We start from the raw sequence: 14,537 nt of genomic DNA, 5'->3' as shown, positions 1-14,537 counted from the left end.
AAAATCATAATTTGGTATTGAAGCAATGATGCAGCTATACGCATGTCTCAGATTTTTGAATGATGCCGACGCTTAAAAAATATAGAATTTGTCGCCATTTTGCACTTTATGACATGCTTATTTTGGTAGCATTTAATCATTTTGATCACTTGAAATAAAGTATCCATTTATCTAACTGAGTGTCCTTGATATTGCCAACACAATTTCGATACCTGCTGAATAGCATTTACAAGTATGGCCTTATTTAAATAAACAAATTTGTAAATTTGAGATGACTTTCAATGTTATTTTATTGCATATTTTTGAAATTCAATACGCTCGTTTATAAAAACCGAAGTAGCCTATCACTACCAACATAACTTTGTTAAATGCAAAATCATACCGAATGAGAAAAAATGACATTGTTAAGGATTACCGTTTTTCCAATGTGATTTCATATTCGAAATGTGGATGAAAGGAATCCTAGTAATTTTAAAGTTTTATATAATAAATTTATGTTTTGTGCATTGAATTCTGCCTTTCAACTCTATCAGGTGTTCAGCCACTTTCAGTGAAACCATGAAAACGGAAGAAAACAAGGCTTGCCGAGATTGAACTTTTCCGTTCTTGCCTTTTTCATTTGAAATGACGTGTACGTAGTACGTACATACACGTTTTAGTACGTAGTCTGTTATAAAATCGACCTTATCAGTGCATAATAGTCTGTGGCACAGGCAAAAAGTTCGTTTTTATATGCCTTTTCTACATTTTTGTTTTCCAACATTTTTACATTTGGTGATAAAAAGAGGAAAGATTTAGTATAAACTTTACATCTAACAAGCGCTTTAATATCCCTCGACGTATTGTGTGTTCATCCCATTTTGTTGATTACTGCCATTTAATAGCATCCTACGTATCTCGATTTTGGCTGTGAAACTGAAAAAGTAGTTTATATTTAAATAGTGAAAAGTTTTGCTACATGCCAAGAAAGCAAACAAGGAAGACAGCGTCAATACCACTATCATTGACCGGATTCACGCCTCTGCGCAGTAACCAATCGACAATGAGGACGTCAAAGGCGTAAAGAGCCGGCTTTTTTCATTTGTTGCATCATTTAGGTTAGGGGGAGGATCTAGTTTTGTACGTGATAAGTCACAGGCGATCAGACCTGTGGCCTAGATACAGTCAGTGTTGTTTTGTTAGTGTTGAGGAAAGAAGGTGATCACTAATAGCAGAATATCGTAAAAACATACCGTGCCGCTGTACCGCGAAAACAACAGAACTGCAGAATGAAAAACATAAAACTAAATACTAGAACCGTGGATTTTAGTTGTTCAACTTGAAGCTAGACTCGCGACTTGACTGTAATGGCTTGAAATTTTTTTTCTATTATAGACTACCGGTACTGTATGAAAACATATTTAAATTTTAATAACAGGTGGAAATATACTTTAAAAGTGATGAATTTCTGCTCCGGTACTAATTTTCAATATTGCAAGTTATTTAGTTATCGTTCTTCTTGACGTTGGCAGCTTGGTGTTTTTATTTTAAAGGATATCTGCATATGTTGCTGTGTGGACAATATTAAAGTTGCTTTTATATATTATACCAAGAACAAGCAAATATGAGGTCAAATATTCTTTGTAAATTGGCTCATAGAGCTGTCCGAAGTTCTTCCTTTGTTAAAAATAACACCAGGTCTTCATCATCATTCAATCAAAAGGTAAACCATTACTTTATCTTTGCACTTTCAAATTAGACTAGTCAAGCTTTTTGTTAGTACTGTACTGTCAACCATGACTTTACATGGATATTTTGAATTCTCATTATATCAATAATAAACCAGCCAGAATGGGTGATAATATTTTAAGCTCGATAGCTATTAGTTTAATCCAAATTTTATTTTTTTCAAGTTTTGCGAGCAAAGCAAAAAACCAATATATACTATGAATATGTGAAAAATTTAAAATAGTCAAATAGTGATTATTCCGGTTATTCCCTAGCACATATTATAGAAAATACAGTTTTTTTTTTTGAATCATATGCATATTTTTCATCATAGTAAGTTTTGTTTTCACTAAACCAAGTAATTATTGTTATTGCCAATTTTCCTGTGTTAGTTTCAATATCTCATCCAATATTTTATTTCTCACTGCTTTCAATTTGCAGCAAGACATTCATTTTGGGTTACTCTTCGACATAGACGGAGTGGTTTTGCGCGGCAAAAAACCCATTCCTGCAGCACAAGATGCTTTCAAAAAGATTGTCAATAATAAAGGAAAATTTCGCGTCCCCGTAGTCTTTGTTACCAATGCGGGTAATGCGCTAAGAAAATGTAAAGCCGAACAGCTGAGTGAAGCACTTAATGTGAAGGTAGTTGTTCCTATTTGAAAATGATTTTCAGTTTTTCTACAGTGCCATGTAAAATTTCTCTGCTACCCGGGGCAAGTAAGAGTATATAAATGTTTGTAATATTGTTATTTAATTCAAACTAAACAACAAACTCACCCCTATAACGTGCTGCCCCTTTGGCCCCCCTCCAGAAACGCCACTGTTTTTTTATCTCCTTACATTTACTCAAAATAATGAACAAACCAGTTGCATTTTTTTTAAGAATCAGAATGTTATATTATCTATTCCGAACGTCAAGTATCTTATTTGTGGTGCACAATCTATTTGATTACAGAAACATTAGAAAAAAAACATAGCCGACTAATGGAATTCTAGAATTGAGAGTTATTTTCTGTTTCGTGTTGAGTCATTTTATTTTAAAATAAATTATTGAAACGAATTATTATGAAAAATATATGAAATTTGCTTACAGCGAATGAACTTTTGCTTCCAAAACTGCATTATAAACAGTTAACTTTCTATTTTCCAGGTTTCAGAAGAACAAGTGATGCTTTCACATAGCCCACTGCGATTATTTAAACAATTTCACAATAAAAGACTTCTTTTATCGGGACAAGGCCCTGTTGAAGATATTGCAAAAAATCTAGGTTTTACTAATACTGTCACGATTGATGATGTGAGAGATCATTTCCCAATGCTTGATATGGTTGATCATACAAGACGCCCAAAAACAGTAAGTTGAAGAATTTTACTACCTTAAATGAATGGTATGTATGTTGATATACTTTTAAAGTTTTAATATTAATATTTCATTTAGATCAAACTATTGATTCAAAATAAAAAATAAAGGTACATTTATTGCATGAACCTAGTTGTACTTTTCCTGATGTTATTGATATGGTTTAATACAAATTTGTAAATTTAATATCACTTCCAAGGTTATTTTATTTCGCACTCCAGAAATACAATATGTGTGTATAACCTGATTCAGCAGAAAGCAAGTCTTAAAGTCTTATCTAATTTTCATTTTCTAGTTCAAATATCCATCTTTTGATGATTTTCCACCTATAGAGGGTATTGTTCTATTCGGAGAGCCAATCAGGTGGGAAACCAACCTGCAAATCATAACAGATGTTCTTTTAACGGATGGTACTCTACGAGGTCCAGTACCTTTGCCAGATGTAAATAAGCCCCATTTACCAGTACTTGCTTGCAACATGGATTTACAATGGATGTCTGAAACACATATGCCAAGGTAAAAAAATACATTACCTACTTTGTTTAGTTAGATAAATACAAACTAAAGATTTCTGAGTTGTTGGAAACGAAGTGGACCAATATGCTGTTTTGCTAAAAGGTTTTTATTTGAAAAAAACTTATCTTCATAACTATAGACCAGGGGTGGACAATTACTTTTTTGGGTGGGCCAGTCACGAAAACAAAGACTTTGATACTTGGCCGGAAAATCTATGAATAAAAAAAACAGTTTGTTCACAAAAGCTAGGTCGACAGCTAGGCTGGCGTTTGTATAATAATAAGTAGGAGAATGTAACAATTGAGGTCAATATGACGATATTTACAACGGAAATTAATATCCATGAAAACCATAGTGGTAATTTCAGCAGACTTAAATGGGCCGGATGAAACACTTCGGTGGGCCGGATCTGGCCCACAGGCCGTTATTTGCCCACCTTTGCTCAGGTGTTTCTCAGCACATTTCCCATATAACTCCATATGTATACCATGTTTTCACCATTCAGCTGGAATTTCGGGTACAAAGTCATTTTTCTAGCGTGCCTTTATATTTGGGCATTGCTCTTTTGTGTTATGTTTGATATTATAAAAATACTCAAAATCAATATTTTTATAAAATCATTAACCTGGCAAGTGTCGGTGTAACATTATATCAAATTATTTGATGATCGTTATGTGGCATTACTTCAAGTTTGCGTAACCCGTTTATCAATTCAACTTACCTTTACTTCTAAAATACTAATATTCGAAACATCTCCAATTATAAATTATTAACATAATAACCAATTCATAGCAGGATGTCATTGCTAGGTTATCTTATAATAAAGATATATTAAATTTTCTACTAACTGATGGCTAATGATTTCAGTTGCTGGGATGATTTATTAGGATTTGTGTTTACTCAATGATTAATATGTATTTGACGCCATGTGTCAATTTGGTCATTTGAAGGACGTTTTATCATAAAAAAGTGTGATTCATTGAACTGATTTACTATCGAATGACTATGCAAGATTTATAAAACTGCTTAGACCTATTGCATATACGTAAGGTGTTACATCATTCAGTAAATATTTTTGGACTCTGGTAATTTTTGTAATTTGTTGTCGACGATTGAAAGACGATTAAATGGTTGTTCAGTAAGGAAAAATGAAATCTCTACATATGCTCAAATTTTCTCTAACAAAATGGGACTTATTAGGTTACCCCTAACCTGGCTATTTTGAAATAAAAATGATTGGAGGGTTTTCTCAATAAAAATTTTAATGAGCAAGTTTATGGAGAATTCTACTCACTGCTGTAGGGTGTCTGACTGTGGCACTTCCTTGTCTATATATTTTAAGCACTGCCTTCTATTTTTGAACATGGTTCATTATGACATTATTATGACATTCATTTTTGAATGTCAACTGTATGCAAATATTTTGTGAAATATAGTTTCCGTTTTTATTATTTTCCAAACATACAAATAGTGTTTTTCATTTCATCTTAAAATAATTATTCATCTTGTTTTTAGATTTGGGCATGGAATGTTTTTACAATGTTTGGAAAGTGTTTATTTGAAGCTTACTGGCCAATGTCTCACATATTCTGCACTTGTCGGAAAACCTAGTGAAAGCACTTATTATTACGCCGAACAACTTGCATCAAAAGAAGCTGAAAAGTTAGGACTCGGCCTATTGCAACGTTTATATGCAGTGGGGTACGCTAGTTTTTAAAGGACTTGAAATTAAATTTTTATATTGCTGAATTATACTATTTATACATATTTATTAGAAACTTCTATTTAATTGCAAAAAAATTTTGATTTTCAGATCAATATTTTTTTTATATTGGAAATGTTTTATTCACATTTCGTCAGTTTGCATTATTCTAAACTTTATTAAACTCTTTACTCGGGTACTCCCGTAGTAGACTATGTGTACCAGGTTAGAGTTATCATTTAATTCCGATTTTCCCTATTACGAGTCGGGGACTGTCTTTGTTAGCCAAGTGGATATACCCCCTGCCCATAGGTTTCAGTCGCTTCATACAACTTGTTATGAAGTAGGCAAACAAAATTAGTGTTCTCCATATTGGTAAACATAATTCTGGAGCGTCCTTTACTCTTGCACTATCCCTGTTGAAATAAGTGATTGATCAATTGATGTTATCGTAGACATCTGTTTTTGATTATCAGGGTTTTGATTTTAATTGGACACATCTGTTCGGGTGTAGCATTGATTAACTGGAGATAATAGGGTCAATTGATTACCCGTTTACATACTACTTTAGTATTGATTGTGCGTTATCTACTTCAGAATGGTTCAGTAACCCTAATTCTAATATTAGCAACAATAGAAATATGTCACATGTAGGTGTCACTACGCTTTCATGACAAACGGGCGAATGTAAAAATATTGAAAAGTTTCATTTTCAAATATTACAAAGATATAGGTCATTTTCTCAACATCTGCTTTTAAAGATTCACCATCCTTTAGGCTTAACTCTAAGTGGAATAGTATATTTTTACCCCCTTTAATTTACATGTTTCAATTTTCTGAAGTTTTGCGGTTTATATTATAAGAATTTTCAATTTATATTCATATAGTTTAGGCAGTTCTGGCCAAAACTCTTTTTCTGAAATTTGAATGTTTGAATGAGAAAATTTTTGCTTGTATATCATTGTGCGTGTTTAATATTTTTTTCTTCAAGGTTTTTTTTTTCTTTATATAGTGATAATCCAATGGCTGATATATACGGCGCCAATCTTTACAATAAGAAATTGAAAGAAAATGAAGAAGATTCTGCTGAACAGCAAGCTGCTGTAGCCTTATTGCATTCTCAACAACCATGGCGACAAGCTCATGCTGGTTTGAGGAGCCGAAGTATAACAACAAGTGCGAGTGCCGGCAAGAAGACAGTCTCTAATTTCCAAGTATGTATCTTTAAATTTTTTTATATACACTGTTTCCAGAAATGATTGCTAGAAACACATTCATATTGTTGATGAAGGGTGTATAATAAAAGTCTTTCATTTGTATTTATTTGAGTGTCGTAAGTAGCTTTCAATAGTTCACAGATGTTGTTATATATAGCCTAAACATTGTTACCTCAAATAGCACCCAAGATTAGCACAAAATTGAAACTTTGTTTTGAAGTACCGGTACCTTGTCTTCTTCCGAACAATACTATTGTACTGACTACTTGAAAGTGAAATATGACTACAAGTGATTCTCTTTCACTTTGGTATGCACTGACAAAGAGAACACCACTGTATAGTGTGATTTCTACCTATATTGATGTTCGCTTTAAAATTGCTCCCAGACAAAAAATAATTAATACCAATAGTTAACAAAGTTGGTAATGCATAGGCTAATAACTAATGAAAACTACTTTTTGATATTTTTTTTAAATAGCAGAATGTATGTGACATTAGAATGAATAACGATAACTATGCATAATACTTCGATATTTTTTCAGGCATCAGTTGAAGATTGTCATTCAGTTTTGGTTTGCACTGGCGTGTATTCTCAAGAAGTGAGTAAAATCAGCCTAATATAACAGTATATTCTTTTTTTAATTTTATCCTAGCGTTTTAGAAATTATTCGTTGTTATACACATGGAAGGTAAAATTTCAAAATGAACATTTGGGTAATTGGATCAATGTAAAAAGTATTTATTTGGGTATTTTTTTTCAATAAAAGACAAATAATGTGACGTAACAGATTGACTCCATACAGTATATTCCAATGATCATTAACATTGTATAGACATAGCGTCATTGAAGGAAATGAATGGAGAATTGGTATTTCATGAGCATATTTTAAATAATGAATAAGTTCAAAAGACTGTCATACAGTGTTAACTCTAAGCAAATTATGAGTGCGAAAGTGCTTCGCAGTCCAAAAAAAAAGTGCGAAAGTGCTTTTGCCGATTTTAACAAGTTAGGTGCCCTAGCCTTTCATAAAACCCATTTAAAACGGCATAGATACTCGAAAAAGCGCTCCTCCGGTTAATATTATGACTTAAAGAGAAGCCTTTTCGTTAACGGAGTTCCCTTTAAGCGAATTCATGTTTAATTAAAACAAGCGAATTAATCGGCAACGAAATGACATCTGCTAACACCTGCCGCGGACAAAACTTTCATGCAGTGTATCACGGTGTCAGTTGCTTACTCGCGTAAACAGCAAAGACTTTCACATTTGTTACTCCTTCCATCTAACAGACACGAGGCAGGCTGGAAACCATATTAGTTACAGGGTGGATCGTTTGTACAAATCCCACGCAAAATAATCCCCCCACTCCCCAAATATAAATAGCAATCAACTAATTGGGGCTAGGTGCGCTGGAAATTCAACTTTTCGATTTATCCCTAAACCTAATCTGATAATTATTAATTTGTGATTTTGAACCACTTTGAAAGTCGCCACCCGCTGTTTTAAAAGATAGGTTAACCTACGTTCCCTCCGAATTATTATGCAGGATACTCCCCTGTTTTACGAGATAGGTTGACCTACTTTCCTTTCAAACTTTTTTCTCCGAAATATCACACAAGATCACTTTGAAAATACTCCTGTTTCGTGAACTAGCGTGACCTAATTTCTCATTTACATTTATATTATACTATTTCAGAGCTTACCCACAGACAAGTAATTTTTAAATGTCGACATGCCTTGGTGTGCGAGTTAGTTTAAATCGGGCAGAAAACATCATATATTGGCAAAATGTTTAGTAATGTCATGTACTTTCAGCATTCATAAATAGCACTCTTTGTAATGCTGCTGACCTAGTATCAAATATTCGCATCACACCGCCACTTGCGAGGTTTCAATTACACTAATAGGAACGATGACACCAAAGAGTTTTCTTTTGCGAAGGTACACTAAATATAACGAGGGTGATTCTTGAGAAAAACATGAATATAAAAAATAAACGAATGATATGATAGTGGATCCCAAATAATTTTGAGAGTGTCTCGAAATACCAATCCATTTGATAAATAATTTTTATTCGACCACATGAACGCTGATATCCTGAAAATTAATGTTGAAAGAGAATTACGCATTCTCAGATATCGGACATCCAGTCACGATATTCAATCGTTCATATGCACAAATCCCACATTAATAGTAATTGCTACCCAAGTTTGAGAAGTTTAGAAACAAACAAACAGAAAATAACTTGGAAAATCCTGAAAAACACAATTAAAATTCAGTCGGCAATAAATTCGTCGCCAAGACGATGCCATACAAAACAAAAAAGATTTGGTCGCGAGAGTTACGTGAGATGACTGCCGTTGTTTTTTAAGCAGAATGTAAAAAAAATTATAATTAATAAACGGGAGTTACGACGCCCTTTACACATCGTGTGTATTAAACTTCCCTGGTAAGTACTTTGGTAAATACTATTATTATTATACCTATACACCTGTTGGAGTATTTAGGACAATTTCGAATTTAAAATAAATTAAAACCCGACATATAATAAAGACGCAAAAGTAAAATGAACATTTATTGAAAAAATTATTATTTAAGAAAGACAACATGATCGTACGATTCCGCCAAAACCTCGATGTTCGCAAGTGAGATGATAAATAAATACTTACCTGTATCCGATCAATTAACTTAAGCGTATCGTTGTTTTGCCAACAATCAGCCGGGTCCGTCCTGTGATATGCTCACAAATATTCTCGATATTAATATCATACCCTCGCGTATGTACTTTCTATTAGCTCTTTAGTGATCCCTTCCATCCTTGGCCAAGTCATGTTTCGAATATGTGAACATTTTATTCGACCATACATGGCCGGCGGGATGTTAAAATTGTAAACAAGAGAGAGGTAAAATCAATCGCGAATTTCGTTATAACGGCTCGTTTACGAATTGTTGCGCCTGTTATTAAGTGAGATCTTGAAATTGCAAATTCCGTAATTAAATTGTGAATTATTCGGTAACGAATTCAGCTTTAATGACCGTCGGGGTATTGTTTTGTTGAAAATTATTATTAATGTGAGAGCGCCAAAAACATACAGTCCATACCGAGGCGACTGCAATTTATATGGTCGCAATTGGTGTGGCGCGTTTATTAATAGTGTAAAATAAATTAAACGAATATCAATTATAACCAAGCGTGTTTATTTTCTGTGGGCAGGAATCGTAAAATACCATCTTGAGACAAATTCACCTCTATTATAAAATCTTAGTTTTCAGTTATTATCGTTATACAAATAACGTGTGGCAACTTTTTAATTTATCGTCGACCAAAAAACCGCCCCACACTCGTCCAAACGTGTGTCGAGCTTGAACGACAGGAACAGATTCATCGACGACCTTAATTAGGGAAAATATGTATTTTAATGGGAATGCAAAATAAATGTAACAAAACGCATTTTTTGTGATATAACTTTGTATTTTAGAAAACGGGTGTCCTGAAAAGTAAAATATTATCTAAATTAATCGCAAAAATGTTTTATTTTAAATGTAACAAAACACATTTTCGCGATATAACCTTGCATTTTCGGAAACGGGTGTCATGAAAAGTAAAATATGATCTAAATTTATTGCAAAAATGTTTTATTTTAAATGTAACAAAACACATTTTTCGAGATACAACTGTATTTTCGGATACCGGGTGTCATGGAGAGTAAAATATGATCTGAATTAACCGTAAATAATGTTTCATTCTAAATGTATCATAACGCATTTTTTGCGATATAACTTTGTATTTTCGAAAACGGGGCGTCTCGAAAATTATTAATCTAATGTTTTATCTATCGTCTAACTAACGTCTGGAACACATCATTTTCGGGAGAACTCTAGCCCGCGAAACATCATTTAATTTAAAATAGAGAATGTTTCACGCATTTCAAAACGGAAATCACCAGTAAGTGGACAGGGATTCAACCCTCCGGATTCAGTATTCTATATCCCCCGTTTCAGAACTTTCTGAAGAATGGAACAAAAAACCTGTCAAACCGCCGCGGAAGAAGGGGAGTATTTTTGCACTAATAATTAGGGCGTGACAATATCAAAATCGTCAAGAAACTGGTGAATTCGCAAATTCCATGAATAAAATTGTGAATTGCTCAGTAACATTTTAGCTATAATTATCGCCGGGGTATTGTTTTGTGGAAGACATGTTGAAACTTGAGGGAATTAGTTACAATTAGCGCCTGATCTCTATTAGGCCCAATCTTTTTAGCATTAAGTCGCATACGTAAAATATCCTGTAAAAGAAGTGCTTTTCATTAACGTCATCTCGTCTTATGACCACGCAGAAATGCCTTTATAGCCGAATTATTCAATCACTATTTCAAATCAACATTGATTGGCACAATTTCAGATTTGCGAAGTTTATCATCATAGAAATACATGAGAAAGTTAATTATCGTCTTAATAAATATCTGCATCACGATATGGACAATAATATTACCATTCGCATAAAATTGGGACGGTAAATTTACAAATCTTGATAGATAATATTAAAGCCAACGCAAATGTTAATTTGAGTCCTCAATGTCTTCAACAGCTGTTGCCGAGTTGAACGAACGGGTAAACCCGAAATATAAAACTTCGGTGTCCGCCGACCCACAAGAATTCATATTTGTAAAAAAGAGAGGGCGGGAATATAGATTACCCAAAACCTGGATATCGCCGCCAAAACGATCGGTGACAAGAACAATTAGCGATTACAACGGAATTAACCAGTAAAAAGGCTTTTTTGCCGATTTTTTAATGTTTCCACCACGTTTATTCGGTACTCCTTAAAAATATTCGATTCAAAAAAATATTGAATTTTGCCCACCCGTCCTCGCATATATATCAATGAGAAATAGTTGTGTAAATATCGCAAAATTCCGGAAAATGCCATGTCCTTTCAACATTGTGATTACAATAAAATGGCACTTAATGGTATTTTGTGAATTTGTTGATTTTGCAAATCTGTGACATGCTGCTAAAAGTTTCGTCTGATTTGAAAATCGTGCAGTTTGTTGGTCACAATTCATCCAAAGTGACTATAACACCTTACTAACACTTTTATAGTCATTTGGAATTCATCGATATCATTGATAGTCACATGACCACTCTCGTTCAAAGAAACGCCCCGGGAGCGTTTTTTGGGGGAGAAGCGGAATCGGTGTGCTTGTATAATAATCATATTATAAACAAGAATTTTGCCGTTAATGCAAAAGCTTTATCTCCTATGTCTGCATCTCATAGGTTAGAATTCCGGTAAATATCGTTATGATATGCAGAATTGAGTTACAAAAGTACTAGTATGTTACTTATTTGTCAACTTAATACTCGAAAATATTTGTTGACTTTGAATTTTTATTCCATTCAAAATCGGAAAAAAGTGCTATTTCTCTTCAAAATCGGAAAAAGTGCTATTTCGCAGTCCCTAAAAAAGGTTGCGAAAGTGCTTCGCAATTTTCGCAAAAAAGTGCGCTAATAGTGAACACTGCTGTCATATCAATGTCCTGATATCCATATCTGACAAAAAAATAAAATTTGCTATTGATATAAATGATCATCTTAAATATTCACACATTTCAAATGTTATCAAATTGAAATTAATTTCCAAATATCAATTCAATACATTATTCCATGTGGGTAGAAATTATATGCAATAATACCCGCATGGAAACTGCCGGTTACCTTACATTTAGGTCTTACTTACATACAGTTCAGTATTTACTGAATATTGATTCAAATTCTGAAATGCCTATATTATGTCAGTTACCTTTCAAATATTTGGTGCCACTTTTCAATACATTTGTTGGCACTGGTTGTCTAGTGGGTAAAGCATTAGACTCAACTATAGTGGCGTGTGGGGTAACCTCTCAAATTGGGGGCAAGCTGAACTAGAAAAATTTTGATCTTTCCAAACTATGATAATTCCTCATCTAGCTTGCTCGTACATAGCCTTGTTTAGAGTGAAGATGTAAAAATATGCTGTTAAAAATCTTCACAAAGCCATCACAATTGATAATTGTTTTTTACAGGGAAGCAGTTACGACATTCCGCCTGTATTTCATGGGCCACGTGATATGGATTTTGATGCCAACTTGTGTCAGCCCACCTACATTACTCATGATTTAAACACTGCCATAGATCTCATATTTGATAAAGAAGGCTTTAAATGAGACTCGGTGTACTACTGGTGTTACTGTTTGGACCTGTTCGCTGAAATGGTATCAGTTTTGACGAATCTCAATTTACGATTTGGGCATTGACACATCGTTTTTATGAACATATTTTTCCTCTATTGCAGTAATTCTATTGACTTGGCGTAGTATCTTGTCAATTTTAATTTTATTAAAATTACTTGTAATTGCCATCAATTTTACTGATGCTTTTACATTATGTATTTTTGTCTTTAAATGTTTAGTATCTGTAATTAAATGTTATTAAGTAGAAATAATTATTTTTACGAGTTCTTATTCTTTTAATAATAATTTGTGTAACATCATGGCCCTGATGGCAATTTATTTTTTGAAAAAGTTTTTTGATTGGTAAAATTTCAGCATTTCTAGGTGAATTTTTTCTTATGTTCTTTTTGTTTTAGAAAACTATATAGGATATTATTTATTGTGGTATTGAGTGACAATAGCTTATACACTATTGTCTATGATTATCATACGTATTTGCACATCTTAGCAAATTTATTTCATTTGCTAATATAAATATTGTTGCAAATGAATATGATATTTTGAAATAGGCCATATTTCAAAATTTGGTTAGTTATTATATAAATTCGTATTTATAATAGTATCGTGGCATCTTTTTTATAAATCAATCAATTAATTCTATTCCGAACTTCCTACTATAACACTTAATAAAAACACAAAGGTTACCCAAAGATCAGGAAAGCTTGCAAAACCTTTAAAATTTGAAACACGTACTGTTGCAGCGCATGTGTCTATCCACTAATATCACACATACACACACAAATGTCTTCAATTAGGAAAATTATCCAGAGTAACAAAGAAAATCATGTTTGCGATTTTAGTAAAACTGTATTGCTTTTTTCATTTGTTCAGTAGTTTTTCATTTTCTAATATCCTGGATAAGTTTGAGCGTATTCAAGAGTTTGTGAAATGTTTTAGAGTTTGGCATACCCTGCAAATATCCCATGAAAGATCTAGCAAGCTTTTATCTTTAAAGCACTTTCTGTCATAATCTGCCTTTTTAAGAAACCATATTATTTGAAAATCGCATTAGACTATTTTGAATAGGTAATATTTGAATTTACAGCAAAATTTTCAGTTTCCCACGAATGAGAAGATAATTGCATTTTACCAGATAAAAAGATGTCGAAATTTAATTAGGTATATACCTTGTTGACATTATCAATTGAAATATTTGACTTGGAAATTTTTAATATTCATTTAAATTTTTTGCATCTTCTACTTCAATCTCTGTGCGATCTCTTTTGTTGATGGACTATTCAATTTAGTACATATGTAGAACTATTAATTTAGAATGATTTGAAGCAGCGTGATAATTAGCCATTGATAGGAATATAGATAATCAATCACACTATGTATAATATATATTGTTGTGGATGAGCGATAGAAATTATTATATGTCATATGTCTCCATTTTCTGTAATTTTCCGTGCTTTACTTTCATGCTTGAATGCAGAAGAATGGATACAGAAATTAATCAGCAATTAGCGCTTGTTTTTGGTTTGCGGTTTGTCAGAATTGTCTGTCTTTTTGGTAAGTTGAAGTAATTCTATAGCTGGTGAGTTAGTCATTTATCAACGTAAGTGATTTATCAATTCAACAAGTCTGAATAAAAATATCTTCAAAAAGATTTGCGGTCTGATAGACCATTTTTAGATTCGTAATATTTCTAGGGCGTTGAGATGGACGATATAGCGATTCTGAATTCTAGGCATGTGCAACAGCTCAACCAGGGTGTTGAAAGATCCAAGTTTGATGGTCCAATGTGCATTGATGTAA

At 33.0% G+C, this 14,537-nt stretch overlaps 1 protein-coding gene across 1 annotated transcript; it reads left to right on the top strand.

Moving 5' to 3' along the window:
* Positions 1 to 1,359: 1,359 nt before the first annotated feature.
* LOC120339011 (haloacid dehalogenase-like hydrolase domain-containing 5) lies at positions 1,360 to 14,388 on the top strand. Its single transcript, XM_039407049.2, has 8 exons — positions 1,360 to 1,702; positions 2,149 to 2,352; positions 2,861 to 3,064; positions 3,366 to 3,586; positions 5,102 to 5,287; positions 6,301 to 6,502; positions 7,048 to 7,104; positions 12,573 to 14,388. Exons 1-8 carry the CDS (start codon positions 1,604 to 1,606, stop codon positions 12,711 to 12,713), a joined length of 1,314 nt encoding a protein of 437 aa, XP_039262983.2. The 5' UTR covers positions 1,360 to 1,603; the 3' UTR covers positions 12,714 to 14,388.
* The last annotated feature ends 149 nt before the right edge of the window (positions 14,389 to 14,537 follow it).

This window comes from Styela clava, chromosome 9, assembly GCF_964204865.1.
Source record: "Styela clava chromosome 9, kaStyClav1.hap1.2, whole genome shotgun sequence".
NCBI lineage: Eukaryota > Metazoa > Chordata > Ascidiacea > Stolidobranchia > Styelidae > Styela > Styela clava.
This window is presented reverse-complemented; position numbering and strand designations above follow the sequence as displayed.